General features: G+C 44.2%; 2 protein-coding genes across 2 annotated transcripts in view; one reads left to right on the top strand and one right to left on the bottom strand.

Annotated features, from left to right (window-relative positions):
- The window catches only part of ARG2 (arginase 2), a 27,784-nt gene extending 17,462 nt beyond the window's left edge, over nucleotides 1-10,322 (top strand). The window contains exons 3-8 of the mRNA XM_019551937.1: nucleotides 1,645-1,822; nucleotides 2,616-2,775; nucleotides 6,891-6,985; nucleotides 7,120-7,224; nucleotides 8,782-8,918; nucleotides 9,903-10,322. Coding sequence (XP_019407482.1) covers nucleotides 1,645-1,822; nucleotides 2,616-2,775; nucleotides 6,891-6,985; nucleotides 7,120-7,224; nucleotides 8,782-8,918; nucleotides 9,903-10,108 — 881 coding nt within the window. The 3' untranslated portion in view covers nucleotides 10,109-10,322. The remainder of the gene's footprint in view (nucleotides 1-1,644; nucleotides 1,823-2,615; nucleotides 2,776-6,890; nucleotides 6,986-7,119; nucleotides 7,225-8,781; nucleotides 8,919-9,902) is intronic.
- The window catches only part of VTI1B (vesicle transport through interaction with t-SNAREs 1B), a 22,668-nt gene continuing 12,563 nt past the window's right edge, over nucleotides 10,293-20,397 (bottom strand). Inside the window, exons 5-6 of the mRNA XM_019551938.1 lie at nucleotides 14,039-14,100; nucleotides 10,293-10,675 (exon numbers count right to left, since the gene is read on the bottom strand). Of these exons, the coding sequence (XP_019407483.1) occupies nucleotides 10,579-10,675; nucleotides 14,039-14,100 (159 nt within the window). The 3' untranslated portion in view covers nucleotides 10,293-10,578. The remainder of the gene's footprint in view (nucleotides 10,676-14,038; nucleotides 14,101-20,397) is intronic.

The raw sequence follows: 20,397 nt of genomic DNA, 5'->3' as shown, positions 1-20,397 counted from the left end.
GGGTTGTTTGTTTGTTTGTTTTAATAAGGATATGCCCATAAAAAATAGCAGGATATGGGGAGGAAACTTTTTCTGAAGTCCAAACCCCTACCCATTAGCTTGCTTTCAGGATAGCTCTGAAGTTTTAAAACCACTTTTGTTAAAATCCTGTATGGGAGGGTGGTCCCTTATTTTACACTAGAGAAATTACCTTAGGGTTGTATTTTTAGAACTATGCAATAGAAAAAAATATACCGATTTATGAAAATATCAGGATATGATCAACTGTAGGAATCCCATCTCCTTACTCCTCCCTAAAAGGAGGGGCAGCCTTGTGCTCCACTTCTCTGTACAGGAGGGATGAAGCCACCTTTCTATATCATGACCTCTAAGCCACTGCAAGTCACTTGCGGGCACCTGCCCATATGAGTTTGATCCCTGTTAAACACCTGTGACAGATGAAAGGAACTTGGAAAATTTCAATTATTCAGAGAGTATCTGCCCAGGGTACTTGATACTTGCTGCATGCCTGCCCTCCTGTGTTCTTTGTCTTGCTTCCACTAGTGTTTTCCAGTCCTTTTCACCTATTCTCACCATCCCTTTTTAAGGAAGACTAAAAGAGAAAGATATGTATATGTGTGGAGAGGCTTTTCAGGAAAACCTAACAGGAAACTGGAGACCTAGCAACCCCCTGACATTTGCTGAGTAGATCCGAGACTCCTTCAGCATTTTTTTTTTGCTTACACGTTCAGCTATGCCCCAGAGGGATGGTGGGGGGCCCTTGAGGTGATTGTGTTGCAGAGCTGGGTAAAGTGCTTGGCTCCGGCCAAAGCTGCCTTCATGTTTCAGAGCTCTCTCTTTCATGGCCAAACCAGTGCTGTGTTTGAACTAATTCGTGGGCAAACCTGTCCAAGGAAGAAAGCAGCCTGACAATCTATAGTGGGCTAAAGAGCATGAACCACAGGGGAGAATATTTTGCAACCTTTGTGAAATGGAGGTATATCTGTTCTCAAAACTGGTATCTACCAATACGTTATCTTCTTTCTCAGGCCTCAAACAGCCTGAGCCTGACTGATATAGATTATGTTCCCCTAACAAGCTGGAAATTAGGCAGCATCACAGAATCTAAAGTAAAACAATTTCTCTTTGCTTTCATGAAGACAAATGAATAGTGTCTTTTATCAAACTGTTGGTACATCCTGCTTGTAGGTGACTGGAAAAAGCCATAAGAACAGCTGCCTTTGTGATGGCTTTGCTACTTTTGATCTTAGCCAGGATCTAGCAGCGGTACAGATATGGACTAGGTTGATAAGAGAGCATATGTGGATTAATTCCACGTCAAATTTGGGTAACTTGCATTTCCTTATTTCCCCCCTTCCCTTTCCAGGTAAGATTTTACTGGTTTATCTATTTATATCTGCACATGTGGGCATGGGGATATTACCCTGAGTTCTATAACTTTGAGGCTATGAAATGTTTCAAGGGTAGCCACTTACATGCTCTTGAGAACCAATTAATTCACTTTAGTCATTCAGTCTACATCACACATTCATATTGTTTATTTGCCCAGTTAAACTTGGAGAGGACTGTATTTTGAATGCCTGTTTGGGTACTTGAATCCAAGATGAACTCCCCATCCCTTTGTTTTTTTGCTCTTTTTTTCAGGCTGCCGAGTATATGATTTTGGAGATCTGAATTTTACTCAGGTGCCTAATGATGAGCTGTACAACAACCTGGTAAAATACCCACGGTCTGTGGGATTAGCCAGCCAAGTGCTGGCTGATGCTGTAAGTGGAGCAGTGGCTGCTGGGCACAGCTGTGTAACCATAGGAGGTGACCACAGGTGAGCTGAGATGCATTCAGTGTCATTGATCTGTTTTATTCTTCAGGTTGACCCTGCTTTCTGTCAAGGGCACTATCTCTTTAGCAGTGTAAATCAAAATAGAGACTTAAATGGGGGTAGAAAGAAGGTGGCTCCTTCATTACTGAAGTGCCACATGGCTTGGATCAGGCAGCTTTACTATGGCTTGGATCAGGCAGCTTTACTTGCAAGTGAAGAGAAGTAACTAAAAGCCTGTACCCAAGTTCTTTAAGCGATCACATCAGTGAATCTCTGCCACTCCTAGTCTTTGCAGTACTGAATATCTCATCTTCCCCCTCTGTAGCACTTACCATGTAGTGAAATAGCATTTTTAACCCTGTGAGAACCAAGGTACTGAGGGGGGCAACAAAAAAACAATCTTGGAGAGTTACAGAAATGACTGATTGCACACTCTAAAAGAATTTGGCAATGGTAAAAACAATGAAGGTGCCCTTTTAGGGTAAATGCACATGGTCAGGCAACATGCGACCTATTGCCTTTTTACATATATAAAAATAAATTTGAGCTTAGCGGCACAAGGGACAAGCTCCATCTCCCAGTACCAGTTTACTTCCTGTTCCTTTAAAAACTTCCAGAAATGCAGGTCTCAGTGGTAATGGTGGGTCTCATTGTGGCATCCTCGCCACAAACATCAGCTTTATATAAAACAAGGCAACCTTGCTGGGTGCCCTGAACTGCAGTCACTCTGAATGAGTTCACGAGGGGATGTATGTTTTCCCAACCTGAGTAAAGATTTGATCTGTTGCTTCTCCAGCTTGGCGCTTGGTGCCATTAGTGGCCATACACGACAGTGCCCACACCTCTGTGTGATCTGGGTGGACGCACATGCTGATATCAATACCCCGCTCACAACCCAGTCTGGAAATCTCCATGGACAACCCGTCTCATTTCTCTTACGAGAGCTCCAGGATAAAGTAAGTGGCTCTGACTTTTTGCATGCATGATGGCCTAACTGTACAGCACTGTTCATTTTCAAGTCTGATGAAAAGGGTGGACTTGTATCCCCTGCCCCCCTTTATTTCCCAGTGAGATGATATGCTGGCAGCATATCTAATCCCTCCCATAATGCACTTTGTTCATCTCCTGATAGTCTATCCCTCCAGGGCAGAGGTAGTCCCTTGTTTAAATCTTGGGTTCTGAGGCTCTTGTTAAGGGGTGGGGTCCTAAATGTAGCTATTTTGGATATACCCATGGTAGCAGGAACTAGATTGAGAGCAGTATCTTATATAATGGCTGCTTGACTTGCAGCCCAACCTAAAGGAGAGAAGCTTCATGTCTCATTAGCTCACCCTGGGCCATCCTAAGTCAGCACTTAATGGATGAGCAGAGGCTCCTAGCCAGCAGCTAGACAGTGGCTCCTAGTATTTTTCTAGCCAAAAGACAGTCATAGTATGTGAGCAACAATTTTGTCACATGAGCCAAAACGGGAGCCTGGAAGAGCTGTTCTGAGCATATCTCAGCTGGTAGCTGCTCCCTTCATAGCTTACGTATTTATTACGCCCTATATTTTGACAACTTTGAGGCCTGTCAGGGGCAGGTCCTGCATGGTCTCTCCTGACTGGCTACACTGTTGCAACTCAGGATTGCTGGAGCCTGCTTGGCATAAAAAGTCTGCCAAAAGATAACCTCTGCCTTTTTTTAAAGGGGTCAGTTTAATGAGAGCTTTTGACCTGTACACAGCTGCTATCGGAGACTAAATATTAGGATGACCTAAGGCCTTTATAACTGATCTGCTTCAGCTGTAGCCCAGAACCTCTATAACAACATGTGGTTGGACATGCCACATACCCAGTGCAGTCTGTTATGAAGGTTTGGGGGCACTGACCTTCCATGCCAGAGGTCATGTCTCATGCTGGAGGTTATGCCTGAGGCTTAAGGAAGGATACTAATATTCCTTGCTACATATCTTGCATCAGAAGGGAAGAAAACTATGCTAAGACATCCTGAGAGGATGGGTGTGGGCACCAGTGAGGGCCTCTGGTTGTTGAAATCCTTTGTTTTAGGCGTACTAGCTTTAAACACACACCCAACTCCTATCCACAGAAGAGATGACCCTCTGAGAGCTTTGAGGCATCTCTACTCCTGGAGGACACAAGAAGGAGAACACTGAGGAAAGGACACATTTGACCAGGGCCCAACAGCTGCCTAGGTGGGAAAGGAGCAGGTCAAGCAAGTCTTTCAGAGCTGGAGAAGAAGAAAAGCAAATCTCAAATTTGCTTTTTCCTATAGGAAAGAAAAGGTCTACAGCTTGTTTCATAGAAAATTAGGGTTGGAAGGAACCTCAGGAGGTCATCTAGTCCAACCTGAGCAGAACCATCCCCAACTCGATCATTCCAGCCAGGGCTTTATTGAGCTGGGCCTTAAAAGCCTGCAGGGATGGAGATTCCACCACCTCTCTAGGTAACCATCCCTCCCAAACACTTTGTCTTTCGACTAGCTGGACAAAAGAGCAAGGTTTTGAAAGCTGTCGAAAGGATAATATTGATGATGGCCTTCTGGGGTCTGTAAGTAAGAAGAATGTAAGAACAACCTAAATTTAGGTAGTGTGAAATAGAGGAAGCAGAAAAGGGTTTAGACAGGGACCAGTCTAGCCCTGCCCTGCCCCATGAAAAGCTCAGGCTAGCCTTGAAAGATGTGCTTTCCCTCCACCTGTAAGTGCACATAGTGACAAGTAGCAATACCAGTTGTTTCACACTTCAGAAGCTTATCACACATTAGCCTACCTGATTTGCAAGGGATCTGGATCTTTGTTCTGCTCCACTGGACCACAATATGATTTCCCACTGGGGCATGAAATATCATCCGTCGTTAACTGTTAACACTTATCGCTGATTGATCAGTAGTACTAGTTTAGCTTCACTCTGGCTGGCTTGGATGTACATCTGAACTACCAAAGTAAGGATCATATATGAACAGGTCTCTTACTTACCCCAGTTGAACAGACCAGCTGTGCTGATGCTTGGATGGCAGCTTATTCTTCCTCCTTCCAGATGATTCTAAAAGCTGTTTTACAGTTTCCCTCTGGTCACATCTTGCTCTCAGAAGTCTGATGCATATTCTATAGTTTATACTCTATTACATACTGCAGCCTTCTCCAACAAACTAATTCCTTTTCCCTTCAAAAGGGTAGGATATTAGATGGTCCTACAAGTTGTCTTACTCAAGGTTACAACCGCAATATAGGAGTTCCTGACTTCCAACTCTGTGCTCACTCCAATAGGCACACTTCTAATACCATCGATGATGATAACTTGGGCTTAGCTGTGGCTCTGACCCTTAACTCAGACTTTCTGTGTGTACCCTTTCTAAGTAAAAGGCCTGCATCTGTACTTCTCTTAGGGTGGAAGGCTGCAATCCACTCTTGCTTACCAACCTCATGTCCTTAGCTGCAATGGCTGGGCTTTAGCTTCTGTTGTACCTATCAGGAGTCTGATCAGGATGCACACACAGCAAGAAAGAACAGTCTTTTATTTTAGTCACTGGGACATAAGGTGGAAAAGGCTTAAATTCAGGATGTGCATATGTAATATCTTACTTAACCTTGCAGATTTTAAGACTTGCCCTGCTCCCCTCCATTGCTTAGAGGACTTTTTTTTAAATCCATTTTTCAAGATCTTTTATGTGGCCATGGACCTCTGAACCTAGTCAAGGCCGAGGAAGGGTTTGTCATGGAATTGTTTCTCTTTCCAGAAATATGTAATCCCTACCATCTGCTCCCACTCCCCGGACTGAGTTAGCTTTGTCCCTGTGCAGTAGGGTGAAAAAGGTACAGATTTCCCCATTAGCCTTTGCACAGAAAAAACCATCTCCACTGCTACTTCTATAGTCCAGATAAATAAGACATCGCAAGCTTGCCTGTAGGGACAAGCAGTTTAACGCTACTTTGTCTGCCCATCCATCCTTATAGACATCAGTTACTTATGCTGAGTCACTTGTAGAATTAACCACCATCTGTCTCATCACCAAGATGCCTTGTACAAATGTGGCAGGTGAGAAGGAGTAGCTTTTTTCTGGACTCCTGCTATTCCTTGGGCCAGTTATTTGCATGCATCTGAAGATACTTTGCATGCCTCACCAAAGATGCTAGAAAGACACTGCAGTTTGTCTAAAGCACTGATCAGTTGTTTTTGGATCAGAATAAAGTCAACTCTCAGTATTTCAGACAACCAACTTTATTAAATTGAAATGAAAAAGGTGAGTGCATGCAAGCCAGAAACCACTGTGTGGGAGACCACTGACGTAAGCCGTTTCCCTCCTTGTACAAAAGGGGATATTTGGTCTCCCTCTATAAAAATCACTTCCAGTTACAAAACTGGCCCAGGTGAAAAAAGTACCAGACACTTTCAACCCATACAATGGCATCACCCACCTCTGCTCACAAACTTGCCAGTCTCACCCCTACCCCAGGGCACTTTTGGCTGCTCCTCCTCAGTTAATTGAAGGCTTTGGTTAGAACTAGATGAGGTTATAACTTACGTAAGTGCTTTATCACTAGATTTGACCCTGGCAGCTCATCTATTGTACCTTAATGCCACTGCTTTACTCCTTCATGGTGGTCTGACTTGAAGTTAAACACTTAATATACAGTAAGTCCTGTTTCCAAGGACATTTCATAGCATATCATGTCCCATCTAATTAATCTTTAAAGCTGCATGTATAGGAGGCAGACACTGACTTTCTTGTGGTTCTCATCCATATAGATAAAGTGTCTTAAAGATTTTGCTAGAAGTATATCCATCTGTGAAATTAACACAGAAGGCTTAAGTAACTTGCTAAGTTGTGTAGTAAATTACTGATAAACCTGACCTAAGATAGAAGTCCTTGCTTCTAGTCCAAAGTATTACGTAGTCACCAGCATTTAGTACCAAGCATTTGATTTGCAAATAAACACTATGCTTTGGAAAGATTTTAGTCTGAATAAATGAGATGCAAAGCACTTCACAGTGAACATTTGGGGAATATTAAGCACAGGCTTGTCAAATACCCAACAGTCAAATTGTAAAGCTGTATATCCACCTTCTGCTTGCAGATGCCACAGCTTCCTGGGTTTTCCTGGCTAAAGCCCTGCCTCTCAGCACCTGATATTGTATACATAGGTCTGAGGGATGTGGATCCAGCTGAATAGTAAGTGCAAGATATTTATGGGTTGGTGGGCTGTTTCTTCTCAAGTCTTAAAATTGCATGTTCCCATTGGACAAAGCTACATCCATGATGTGGGCTATTGCCAGGACTAAAGATAAACAATTTATTTTTAACAGCTATATTTTGAAGAACTATGACATCCAATATTTCTCAATGAGGGATATTGATCGCCTTGGAATCCAAAAAGTTATGGAAAAAACCTTTGAACACCTGATGGGCAGGTAACTGTATAAGTATGCAAACTCCTTAATGACCAGTTAGCACATCAGGGAATCTCTAATAGACACAAATTTAAATTGCTCTAATTGCCAGTCATTTGAGCTTCAGCATTTACTTTTCTGGAAAGTTATTTCATTAGAAGGAAAAATAAATTAACTACATTTCACCAGTGATAACAATCCTGTCAACAGAATACACACACAAACACACACAACCTAGGTAGCAGTTACATAAACTTCCAGTGTCACTCTAGTAAAAGTTCTTCTAAAAAACAAAACAGAAGCTTGGCCTCTTGACATCTGAGTGAAATCACTTGCCATAACTTACCAAACAGCCACAAGAACTGTGAGCTGTTACAAGCATGGGACTTATTCAGAAAGTTCCTTTGTCCCACCTCTTTTTAATCCAATACCATACTGCTACTAAAGCTTTCCTTTTTTTTAAAGGAATGGGATTTGAATCATATGTAGGGAAATCGTTTTCATTTGCTGCTCAAACCTGTGAACTACCTAGCACAAAGTAAATGTTGTGTTTTGCTGTTAACAGCTGCCTATACACATACCTTTTACATACTATTAAAATGTTAAGCTTTTTGTAAACTGAGGCAATTGCTTTCACTCAGGCGAGCTTTTCAAGCCCACCTAAGCCATACTTAACATCCCATGTATCCAGGTTCTGTGACTGCAGCATCTCACTTGAGTCCTTTTTTGCCAAAGCAGAAACACTGGAGTCTACAGATGGCCTGAAACCACATTTCTAATGTGACATGGTCATTCATCTTAGCCAGAAATCCAAGGATAGATTTTGACATACTGGAAAAATACCATGTAATTCACTATTGTTGCTATAGCCAGGGCCTGCCTCCATCTCCCTACTTGGCTAGGACTTCCTTTGCTGCCTTTTTCTCTTTTCCCCACATGAATGAGACATGTAAAAAGGGGGAACTCTGTAAACTGACAGAGTTCCCCCTTTTGTGGCATATGGGTGGGTGGGAGAACACTCTGAACTGGGATGGTCCTCTGGGAGCCCAGGTAGAAGCAACAGAGCATGACTAAAGTCTATCCCCTCAAGGTCTGACTAATTTACATCACACTTCCCCAAATCTTTATTAGTATCTGTGTGGGACTTAACAGATTGAAATGACGATGTCAAAAGGCCCACCTTAGCCTAGAGGCCTGTTGCATATGGCAATATTATGCTAGCTACTGTAGCTGAGAGAACATGAATTAATATAGAAACATGTCCAGGTGCCTTTGACTCTCCAGTCCAAGTGATCAGGTCCTTATTTACATGGTAGACTGGGCATGCATCTGGAGGAAAGTTTGAACAAGTGCTTCTGAAGTTATAACAAGCTACCTTAACTGTTCTGCCAATATATCCCCTGAGAATAATTATTGATAATAAATACGTTTTGCGATGGAACATGGTCTGCTATACTATGAATTAAAGGTGACATGGCCACAGAAAACAGTGGTTACATAGAAGAAACAAAAAGCCAAACCACAAGACAAGCCATGACTCTTTTCCCCTTCCCTTTCCCCGCTCTCCCCTCCTACCAGGAGACAAAGACCAGTTCACCTCAGCTTTGACATTGATGCTTTTGATCCTTCACTGGCTCCAGCAACAGGAACCCCTGTTTTAGGTGGATTAACATATCGGGAAGGCATGTATATTGCAGAGGAAATACACAACACAGGTAGGAAGAAATCTACTGCATTTAGCTTGATTAAGCCCAGCTGTCAAAGAAGCTACCTAGACAGTACTTGGTTGTAGCTTTATAGCAAGAAGTCTGTTTCTGGCACTTCCAAGGCATTTGTATTAATTCTATATTGATACTATGGGGTCGAACTATAAGTAACCTCAGTATGTCTGGTAATCTTTAACAAAACTAGGTCATGGGCTCACATAAGTAGATGGGCTCACATAAGTAGATGAGCTAGCAGAGAGCTTAGTCCAAAAGTAGAACTGGCTATGTACTGCCAAATACAGAACTACTATTGCTGATCGCATTGCTAACCCCAAAGTGTAGCCTACGGTAGTAGAAAGTAGTCCTAGGCTGGCCAGAAGAAGTTAGACAAAGTCTCCTTTTCATTATAAAGTTTTGGTTTCTATGAATTTTAATAATTTTATTAGAAGCATTACTGTCTTCCTGAGCCTGCAGACACACACAGTAACACTCTCTCTATTCATAGCATTGAGCATCATCATAGTAACAAACTGCAAAAACAAGTAATCACAGTAACAGTTGCAGGGGTAGAGCCTTTTAATGTTGGGCGGGCCTATAAGCCTGTATGCCTATACCATCATCTAGGTCTCCAGCAGTGGTCTGTAGTCCAGGGATATTGCTGCTCCTTGGGAAAGTTTTAGGTGTAGCACAGTTGCTATGCAGAATGCATTAACGATACTGTTGAATAGTAATAAAACCACTGGAAAGAGGGAGCCTAGGGCTGTGTGTGTGTACTGAGATGCTAGAAAGCGCAAACAAATGGTGCTGCTGAACTGCACTGTAGGAAGTCTCCTAGTATTTCAAATGAACTTTAGTTTTTTCCCAAGGTGTTACCCTGGTCCTCATACTTTGAATTCCTGTAGCATTAGCAGGGTGCCTCAAGTCTGGAAAAACCTCTTGTTGGGACTTTTCTGTTGTGTCATTTAACTATGGTCATCTCTGCTTTGCCCTTAGGAATGCTTTCAGCAATTGACCTGGTAGAAGTAAACCCACTGCTTGGAGCTTCTCAGGAGGAAGTGAAGGCTACTGCCAGTCTTGCAGTAGATGTGATTGCAACATGCTTTGGGCAAACAAGAGAAGGGGCACATACTGTTTTTGATGAACTCCCAACACCTAGTTCACCAGATGAATCAGAAAGTGAAGAGCAAGTGAGGATTTAAGACTTCAAGTGTTGGACATTCCCAAGCTCTACCAAGGCACTTGTGCAGCTTGAGTAAGACTGACTGTATCAGACACTTGTAGAGTGGAATACTTTTAGGTTTTAAAAAAAACTGTAGTTTTTCCAGCTGATCAGTAACTGCTGTATTATGTACCGAATTTTAATTCACTTAGACATTATGTAAATTGAATGTGTAATAAAGCATTTATTACCTTGTTATTAGTCTTACCATGACTTCAGTCAGTGTCTCCTGCATTTTCTCTTTTACCATCACTTGGTGCCTGCCTAGAGTTAGTACAGTTTCATTTTGAGTGTGCTGTCAAACCTGACAGTTCAATCACAGGACCCTTCACTAGGAAGAGCTGTCCCATCTGCTTTTCTGGAGCTACTGCCTTCCAGTAACTCAGTTACACTGTCAACATATGATCCTTGATGGACAGTTATGAAAATCAGACTTTCTGCCATGAAAGCTCAGCTTTTCCGGAAGAACTTGTAGTAGACCACACCTCCCAAGATGGCTAGTTCCAGGATGATGATGACAGACAGCAGCAACTTGTTTGTAGTTACTCTAGAGGGGTGGAGAAAGGGAGCTTAGGATCAAGACATCTAAAACCGTATCTGTATCACAGCTGGTAAGTTACTTACTGGGTCACCACTTAACTGCTTTGAGGTTAGCACAAGACTGTCTTCCTGAAAGGCTTCACTACTGAAGCTTAAGCAGCATATCACATGACTTTCCTTTGATTTCCACCACTACCTTCTCAGTAAACAGAAGTCTCCTTTGTAACTCATTAAAAAGTCAACATACAATCTGAGTCTTGCCATTCAGCTTCAGTTCTTTTCATACCATGGTATAACTTCTTAAGCAAAATTAAGTATAGTGGGGACTCCTGACAATCTGCCTTAGAGCAGTTACACTGAACCCATCTGGAAAAAGGAACTAGGGCAATGGTTCCAAAGCTCTGTGGCTCACATAAGCGACAAGATATTAAGTAACACACAAATTTTGCTCTTCCCCACCAGCCTGAGTTTTTATTTTTATTTCCATGTATCCATGAGCAACATAGTTCCAGCAATACACAGATTGGAAATCAAACTAGTAGCCAGCTTTGGTTTAGTACCAGGTTAAAAGTTGTCTTGGATAGAAAGGGCCAACTCCTTTCCCCCAACCTTGTTTAAAAAGTCAATACCTCTCCAGACTAGTAAACAAAATCCATGATAGTTTGGACCTTTAACATTTTTGGTAAAAATTTAGCTAAGAAAAAGTTAAAACAAGATGAAAGTAGTGTTCTGAAGACCCTTGTCAGAACTATTCCTAGGAAAAAGCACTGAGTGTACAGATGGTTAGTTTTGATTAAGTTCATTTGGATTCTCCTTAAGCAAACAGGCATCACATGTGAAAAAGGTAATAATATACAAGAACTAAGTACACACTTTTGACAGTTCAATGTGCAGAAGTAGTTAAAATCCAGTGTTTGAGCAAAAACAGTGGAAAGGAGAATGCCATTCTACAAACATATGGTACCTTCTCCCATGAGGAGTGTTCATATTTGGTTACCCTGTTTCAAGGATAGAGGTCCAAAATAGTTTAATGAAAAAATGGGGCAAAGAAAGGTATTTTATGGATAACATTAAAAGGTTTTAAAATTATGTGAAAACCATAGGAGTAATACCTATTTGCTTTGAAGAAATTAATTAAAGTAAAACAAAAATTTAAATAAAAAAAATAAAATAGAAATAACGGCTCCAATGCATAAGCCACCCGTAGAATGTATTTTCAAAGAAGTTAGAGGCAAACAAAGCCAGAAAGAGAGTTAACAACTAAGGGTTTAATCACCCCTAGCATAGCTAAAGATGATAATTATTATTAAGTGATAGCAACCTTTACACCTGTGGTTATTAGCAGACTACTGACAAAATGGGAACTAGGAAGAAAGTTTCCCTCACGTTCCTTTGGTCTAACCAGCCTGCAACAAACACTGGTCACTGTCAAACTTGTGAACAGAATAAATGTCTCCTTGATCTGATTAACTATTTCATGTTCCTGTGGTCTCAACTCAGTTTATAGCATGTGCAATCACATACACCATTTGCAGTTAGTACAGCAACATGACAGTGCATACCAACTAGCAATTGTGCACTGGAGATTTTAGAATAGCAGGGAATCGTTAATTTGTATACTACCATTTCTACTCAAAAACAAGAGGAGGTGTCCTCCCATCAACATAGGGAAAAGAGCCCTTTGCCTTATAGCTGTATACAAGGAAAACTCATTAAATAAATTGTTTATCTTTGAACTGCTGCTAAAAGTAGGTGTGTGCTCAGTAGTGCAAACCAACTACGAAGTTGATTAAATGCAGCCAACACTGAGTAAGACTATAAAGCATATACCCCATACTGGGCAAACACTGATGGGAGCTGACCATGAAGAGAACTTAGTGCAGGCTATCTGAATAAGAATCATGATAGTGTCCACCACATGCAGTCCCCCTCAGCACTAACTCTTTTTCAAGAAATGGTGAGCCACAACACTGCATACATTTAGACTTCATCTTCACTCCCACAGCTGAGCTGCACCTTTCACAGATTCATTAAAGTTTAGGGCTGGGAAGGACCTGGTAAGATGATCAGGTCCAGCTCCCCTGCTCTGGGCATGAAAGACTGCTGGGGTCAAATAACCCCAGCAAGGTGTGCATCCAGATCCCTTTTGAAGCTCTCCAGTTTCTTCCCCATTTCCAGTAATTCCTGTTTCACAGCCTTAAATATCTGGCAAGCACCTCTGCTGCCCCCTCTCTCAGCCTACTGCATATGATTAGTGTTGCACCACCCTCCGTGAGATGGAGCTAGACCAGGTTGCCCTGCACCTCATCTGCATATACAGTTTTGGAGGATCCCAGGACTTGTAACAAGACGACCTGGATCCAGTCATGAATGGAAAGGCTAATTAGCACAGATCCTGTGTGGGACAAGGGGGTATGTGGAGTACACACACATCCTGAGCAATGCTGAGCTGTGGCATCACAATGGCTTGAAATGCTGTTGACTCTGCTGGGGCCCAGCCCAATTAAAAATATGATAAATCATGAGTCTTTTGGCTTTGGACTTGTATCATGCATAGTTTGCAAAGAACAACTGCTTAAAAAGTCTTTATGGAGTACCTGTGCTAAAGCTTGCAGCAATTTAGAAAAAAAGGTAAAATATAGCAGTTCTGGATGAGCTAAATCTATGGGTACCTACAGTAATTTGGCTATATGCAAATTACTACAGGCATTTTTATTTCAAGGTTAGTGTTTTCAAGTTCCCCCCTCATTTCCATGTGCTCAGAGAGCAGGGTCTAACAGTAAAGGGGCGGGGGGAAGGGCTGCAGGGAAAAGAAGCTGGGGTGAGGACAGGAGGGGAAGGGCAAAGGGGTTACCTGACTCCCCAGATTTAATTTTTCCCTGCTGTAGCACTGGGAAGGGGATAAATTCAAGGCCAACCTCCAATAAATAGATTCTATACTAGGAAAAATTATAAATTTGATATAATTTTCCATATATAGAATCTAATTACTCAGGGGTTCCCTTGTATTTGAGTAAATACGGTAGTATATTACTCTATGAGCAGTCATTGAAAAAGATTCCACAGCACTTGCAGAGAAGAGAAAGTGCAAGTCCCTTTATTCAGAAAAAAATGTGTATGTTACATGTTTTTCTCCTAAATCCCTCCAGTTCCAGCTAAATAAAGATTACCATGTTACTGTCTGAAATTGATGTGCAACATTACTATCTGTTATAAATCTAATGCTGTGTTCTATCAGAGATGATTGTTTTCAGCTACTGGGGGAAACAATTCATGCACCAGTCTTCTGGCTGCATCCTTCTTTGAAATTTTAAAATAAAGAGCAAACCTGTCCCGGACTGATTATTGGAAAGTAGTACGTGCTACTCACTTTCTGGACATAGAACGAAGGATCTTACGACTCTTGCTTAAGTTCTCATTTGTGTTCACCAACTAAGAGAAAACAAAAACAAAACAAATCCACAAGTTACTTTCCATTTAGTCTGAATTATGCAGTACAGAGCCAAATGTTGTTCTGTTCCATCAAAGTGTGCCACTGAGATCACAATGAATAAGCAAGAAAAGATCTGGGTTCAAAATAATTCAGAAAATCCTGATGTCCAGAAACAGTTAATTCTTGCTTGATCACTCAAGGCTTGAGTGAGAAACAGATGAGTTACCCAAAAAATTGTATGTCAACATTCCCTTTTCTCAAGGTGTATGCTGCTAGGAGTGATTACCTGAAAACAAGATTATCACAACTGGGGTCAGTGATGAGACTGAAACTCATGCTAAGCTTGGACCTACTCACAAAAATTAAAATACAGAATAATAATGCTAACTGCATAATGCAAGAGGATGCGAGTTCATGGCTAGGCCATCTAAGAAGGAATAATGAAGTATCTCTTCCAACTTATCTTGCTATAGTCAGGATGATTTCAGGAAGACTCTTAGTTGTCTGGTATGTAACCATATGAAATGTCTACCCTTAATTAGTATGGTAAATATTTCTTTTGGGACTAACTCATGTTTATGTGCAGGAAGAGACATTCTCCATATGTAATAGATGTCTCCTCCTGATTTAGTATGTTTTTTTCCTGGCTGTTAATCAGTTTCTTGATAAGTTGCAAACCTGGATAACCTTGTTACTGAAGAAGGTAACTGATTCAAATTAGAAATTTCTGATAACCAACAGTGAGCAGGTTGATTAACAGGATTTTCCTGTCAATTACTGCTTGGGACTCTCTCTTGATTTACACACCTAAAAGAATGCTTTGAAGATGCTAAACTAAGGGTATAAAAAAAAGCAGTAAAACAGCAAACAGTGTGTGTGCTTCAAGAGTGAGAAATCTCTCTGACACCAGTTGCTGATGTGCCTGACTTACTCGAGAAGTTGAAGAGAAACAGACCACCTCTTTGTCACCTTTTTGGTGAGAAATCATCACCTTATAGCTAATTACTGGACTCTTGATTTGGTTTGGGCTCACTTGACTTGATTTTAAATACTTGTAGTAAATGAAGCCTTTCTGTCCCTCATCGAACAGTGTCGTGTCAATCCCTGGGCTAGTCTGGAATCCTAGGTTTTTATTTGCTAAGTCAGCTACCTTCACCTTGTAACAGAGTAAAGACAAAGATGCTCTTCAAAATAGTTTTATTTTCATAAATTCTAATATTATAAAAGCCTAAGTCTGTCTGTAATGCTTTATTTGCACTCTGATTGGCTGACGGAAACAGCCAGAGTGCTCCAAGCATGGGGGAGTGCCACCATGTTTCTGAAGCCACCCCGAGGACCAGACAGAGAGTGGGGGAGCTACTGGCCTTGGCTCTCCCACCCTGCTCCCTGCAAGAGGCAGAACAGCAGCAGCATGGGGCATTAGGAAGCAGCACTCCATCTCAGCCCCCACCCCTGCCAGTCATTCTTGACAGGCAATTGGCTAGTTGTCTTATAATTTCTATTTGGAACAAAGACTAAAATCATCAGTGACTGAAACCCACTGGACTGTTTCAAAGTGTTGATGAACAGTAATTTAACAAGGTACTTGACAGAGCTTACTCCTTCTTCCAGACCATTAGCGATAAAGGAGCACATCAGCAATATCTGTGGAGGAGATTATATTGGAATATCTGATCACAAGCGAAGCAACAGAAAGGGGTGAGAAATTAAATACAGCTTTCATGAGTTAATTCAGAGAAGTCCAAATACATCTGTAGGATACTATCTAAAGGATACTCAATAGAAATGAGAAATCTGGGAGGAAATGATGCTGAATTATCTCACTTGTGCACTCCCAGTGGGCCTGTGCCTCTTTTACCTGCTACATCCCCCTTCCACTCTATCCCAGCCTGTCTCTCACCTCCTGACACCTCCATTTATATTTTCACTGACTGGCTTTCTTGCCTGCACTGCATGCCAGCCTCTGGCTTATTTACTATTCCTTCCATCCAGGAAGAGCACACACACACCAACTAGATGCTTTCTTAGCCTGACAAAGGGTTTTAAACCCAGAAGTCCATGCCTTGCAGATGGCATCCCAGGCAGCTAAGCCAAGCTCACTTGGAGCTTCAACTCCACGACAACCAGCAAGCCTCAGGCCCATCAAAGACGTGATGGGTTTCTGTTATGGCACCTCCTACCCCCCTTTCACCATGGAGATCCTTGGTCCCAGCATTTCCTGGGGCTGCCACACCACTGGCAGTCCCACCAGGCGTCCTGACTCTGGCAGGGTGCAATTTTAGTGGTTAGGCCTAAACTTGGGGCCTTTTCCTTCCCCACAGCCCCAGCCCATACCTCAAAGTTCATCCTGGCACAGGAGCTCAGCAGGGACATGTTCTTCCCCTGCTGGCTGGTGATGCAGTGAGTGCCACCTCCAGCTCTGAGAGCAGGGCATTAAATGTTTTAAAAGGAAATAGGTGTGGACAGAGTGATGAGGGTGGCACTCACTCCATCTGCACCTGGAGCTTGGGGAACCCCAGCAGCAGGAGGTTCACCTTCAGGAACACCAGCTGCTCCACCAAACCAGGATTGAAGCAGGTGCAGTGGAGTGTCACAATATCCCCAGCAATGCTGAATACTGGTCAGTGGACAGGATACGTGTTCCCAGGCAACCGTGGCCAGATCCTGCCACATCTGGCTACAGGCTGCTCGTTAGGCCAAGAGGTCACAGTCCAGTGGCTCCACATCTTTGGCAAGATAGGTAGCCACTGAAGCTTCGGCACTACCTGCCCAAGGCTGGGGTCTGGTGCGTTTGGACTCCAACACTGAAACCATGTCCTTGGCCCACACTGGCAGCAGCTGGCATGGAGAAGACTGGCTGGTGCTGGAAGTGCTGGTACAGGAAAGTGGATTCCCCTCTTCCATACCCCCTCACCTCTGCCCTTCTGCCTCCCTGACTCTGTTCACCAGCACCTCCGTCTAGTGATCGAGGGTTTCGGTGCTGCCAGGGCACATGCTCCCCTTCACCCTTGGGTCACACATGTCCACCAGCATGTGAACTGTACTGGTCCACAACAGATCCAGCTGTTTCCTGATGCCTTCCTTCAGTCACCTCACCAGTGCCTGCACATCTGATGACAGTGGCTTGCCCCCATCCAGGAACACTGATCCCTTGGAACTTCTCCATTTAGTTCTCCAATTCCCTCACTAAGGGGATCACCTGGCTAAAGCAGACATCACCAGCACTGAGGGTCTTGGTGCCCTCGAGGAACAGCTTGGGGATCACCAAGATCTGGGAGATGGTATCCCTCGCCGCTTTGTTAAGGGGGGCATTGACCCCAATCTCCCCAAGCAAGGCCATCTCATGGATGGCCTTCTGTTGCTCCACCAGCCTTTGCAGAAGTATGTGGAGTTCCACCGAGTCTCCTCATCCTGCATAATTTTGTGCTGCGGGATGCTCAGCTCTGCCTGTTTCTCCCACAGCATCTTGCCCCCCTTGATGCTGCCATGGAAGTAGCCCACCACCTTCCTGCATTTTTAAATCAGCTGGGTGGTAGTGATTGGGCCATCACTGGCAGCCCTGTCCCCTTCCAAGATGTCTCGAACTATGAGGTGCAGCTTGTGTGCCACACAGTGGATGCCAACATATTAGCCTCATTGTCAGTGAAAATGAACCCACAGGTAAGCTCACCCTGCCCAATGAGCCACCCCTGCATCATGCAGTTCATACCCATCATGATCTCCCCTGCCATGTTGGACTCATCCATCACCTCAGCTTAAAGGAGTGCCTACTGACAGCCTGACTGATCGCACCAGTGCCCTGTGAGGGAGAGGTAGGTGTGATCTCCACCCTGACTTCTCCAGATGTCTGGGGTGAAGTGCAAGGTTACCTGCAGCCCTGCCTGGCACAGCTCCTCCCTCAAGTACTCCCTGCATGCCTCATACAGGGAGGGCACCACCATCCTGCTGAAGGTGATGCATGCAGGCACTTTGTAGGATGGGGCCATGAGCACCATGAGCTGCCTGAACCCTGGCCACTCAACTGAGAAGGGCTTGTCATCCAGAGCAAGCAACTCCCCAATGCTCTGTGTGACCTCACTTGCCCTTGCAACATGCCCCCCTCTGTCTGTGGCTTTCTTCCACTGCTCCAGGATATCCTGCCTCTGCTTCATGGGAACAGGGGCTTTGGAGCAAGTGGGGGACTTCCCTTTGGGCACACTCCTACTGGTGTCAGGCTGAGGAGGAACGAGTGCAAGGGGGTGGTGCTGCCTCCTGAGATGCAGCAGCATCGCCATGGTGGTAAAGTGTTTCACCTCCTTGCCCTGGCTGATCTGCCTTCAGCAGCGCTGGCAGACTGTTTACTTGGAGTCATCTGGCACCTCAAATGACCCCACACTACACTACCCCACCAGCTTCTGGGTTGAGAGTGGGGATCCTGCCTTATCCTCCACTCCTCAGCAGGCTGAGATGTAACAAGAGGAGCCAACTCAGCTGAGCCACTTGTCTCCACAACCTCAACCTCCTCTGAGGTACCTACCAGAGGAGACTTGGCTCTAGGGAAACTCTGAGGGGTGTGGAACACCAACTCAGATTCCCCCTCGGTCCCCAGAATTTCTTTTGCTAGGGTGCTTAGGTCCCCAGGTTCCAGATCCAGCTCCTCCTCTGCCACTGAAAGGCTCATGCTGGCAGATGAAGCTGGGGTGCAGGAGACTCATTCTACTGCTGGTGGCTACTTCTGATGTTAGGAGAGGTGGTGCAGGTACAGGGACAGGTACTGCTCCCACTGGCAGTAGAAGACTCATGGCTTCCAAGAAAGAGGATGCATCTATGTTGGGGGGGGGGAACTTGCAGCTCTAGCTCTCCCCCTACCCTACCTAGTCCCTCTCCCTCCCCTGCCAGACCTGGCACTGCCTTTCCAGCGTGCTTCATAATACTCTTTCCTGCGCTGGAAAATGTGTCTGCGTGTATAACTAATTCTTCTCTGATATATGACTGTGTCTGACTTCTTGTGTTTACTGTACATATGTGTAATTAATAATATTAATAGCTCTTCTTCGTGCCAGAACACAGCTTTGTTTCGGGGGGGGGGCGAGTGTGTGTGTAACAAGAACAACTCAGAAGTTTTGCGGGGAAGAGTAAGTTGAAAGAAATGGATTGGATAGGGATAAAGTAGAGGGATTCTAGTTAGTAAGCTGTATCCAATCCTTTCCAAGAACACAAACTAGCAGGAGATTGACCACTAGGAAGCCAAGCCAGCCCAGTACCTTTCAGATGCTGTTGTTCAGGCAGAAACAGCTCACAAGAGGGACAGAAAGGCTGCAGACAGATGCTTACATGCTGTTTCTAGGTCCCTGCCCCACAGCACTGTGATTGGAAAAGGATTCAGGGAAAGCTCACAGTCACTGACCAGCTACAGATGTCAGTCTTCCCCCCCTGCTCCCCCTCCCTCTTCTCAATTTCTGTTCCCTTGAAAGACTGCTTTCCAAATCTCCGAATCTTTTCTAAATTGATTCAGAAGTTGTTTTTTTCCTCCCAATTTGATTCGGATTTGGTGATTCGGCCTCTGAATCAGGCTGAATCTTCTCCAAATTGAATCGGTGACTGAAGCTTCGTAAACCCTTAACTCCCTGCCTTGAAGTTACCTTCATTTCCTGTGATATAACAGTCCTTTCTACACAGGTAGGATAACAAGTCTACTCCAGAAGTTAAAAGGAAGGGAAATCAGGTAATTTATCCTGGCAATCCAACTTGGTGCACATTTTAAAATGGCTCTTCACTTGTGACACAGAGTGGGGCCTAGGAGCGGCTGTGATGCTCCCTAGTGCCCCCCGCCATGTCAGTTAAGGTGATCCAGCACCCTCAACTCGCCTGCCATGTCTTTGCTGTTATAAGGTTCAGTATGGGAGGCTGCCTACTCTCATCTTAGACACCGCGCTGGTGTTACCTCCGTTCCCAGTGGGGTGCTTCAACACCCCCAGCCTTATGGACAATGCATGCCTCCTACCTCCCCTTCAGCACGCCCCAAGCCTCACAGCTGTCCCCGGATGTTATTAGGTCCCTCACCCTGTAGTGCCCTCTCTGGCGCTCTGGGCTCGTCACACCCTGGTGCCCCTTTCTGGTACCCTTTGGCTTGCTACACACCTGGCGCCACTCTCAGGTGTTCCCAGACTTATTACGCGCCTGGCGCCCCTTCACCGGCGCCCCTGAGGTGGTCCTGAAACTTGCGCCCCTCTTACCGGTGCCTCTGGGCCGGTCACGTACCTGGTGCCCCTTTACCGGTGCCTCTGGGCTGGTCCTGCGACCCGCACCCCTTTACC

This window comes from Crocodylus porosus, unplaced genomic scaffold (assembly GCF_001723895.1).
Source record: "Crocodylus porosus isolate Cpor-Errol unplaced genomic scaffold, CroPor_comp1, whole genome shotgun sequence".
Lineage (NCBI taxonomy): Eukaryota > Metazoa > Chordata > Crocodylia > Crocodylidae > Crocodylus > Crocodylus porosus.
The sequence above is the reverse complement of the archived record's forward strand: the minus strand, read 5'-3'. Positions and strand labels throughout refer to the sequence as shown.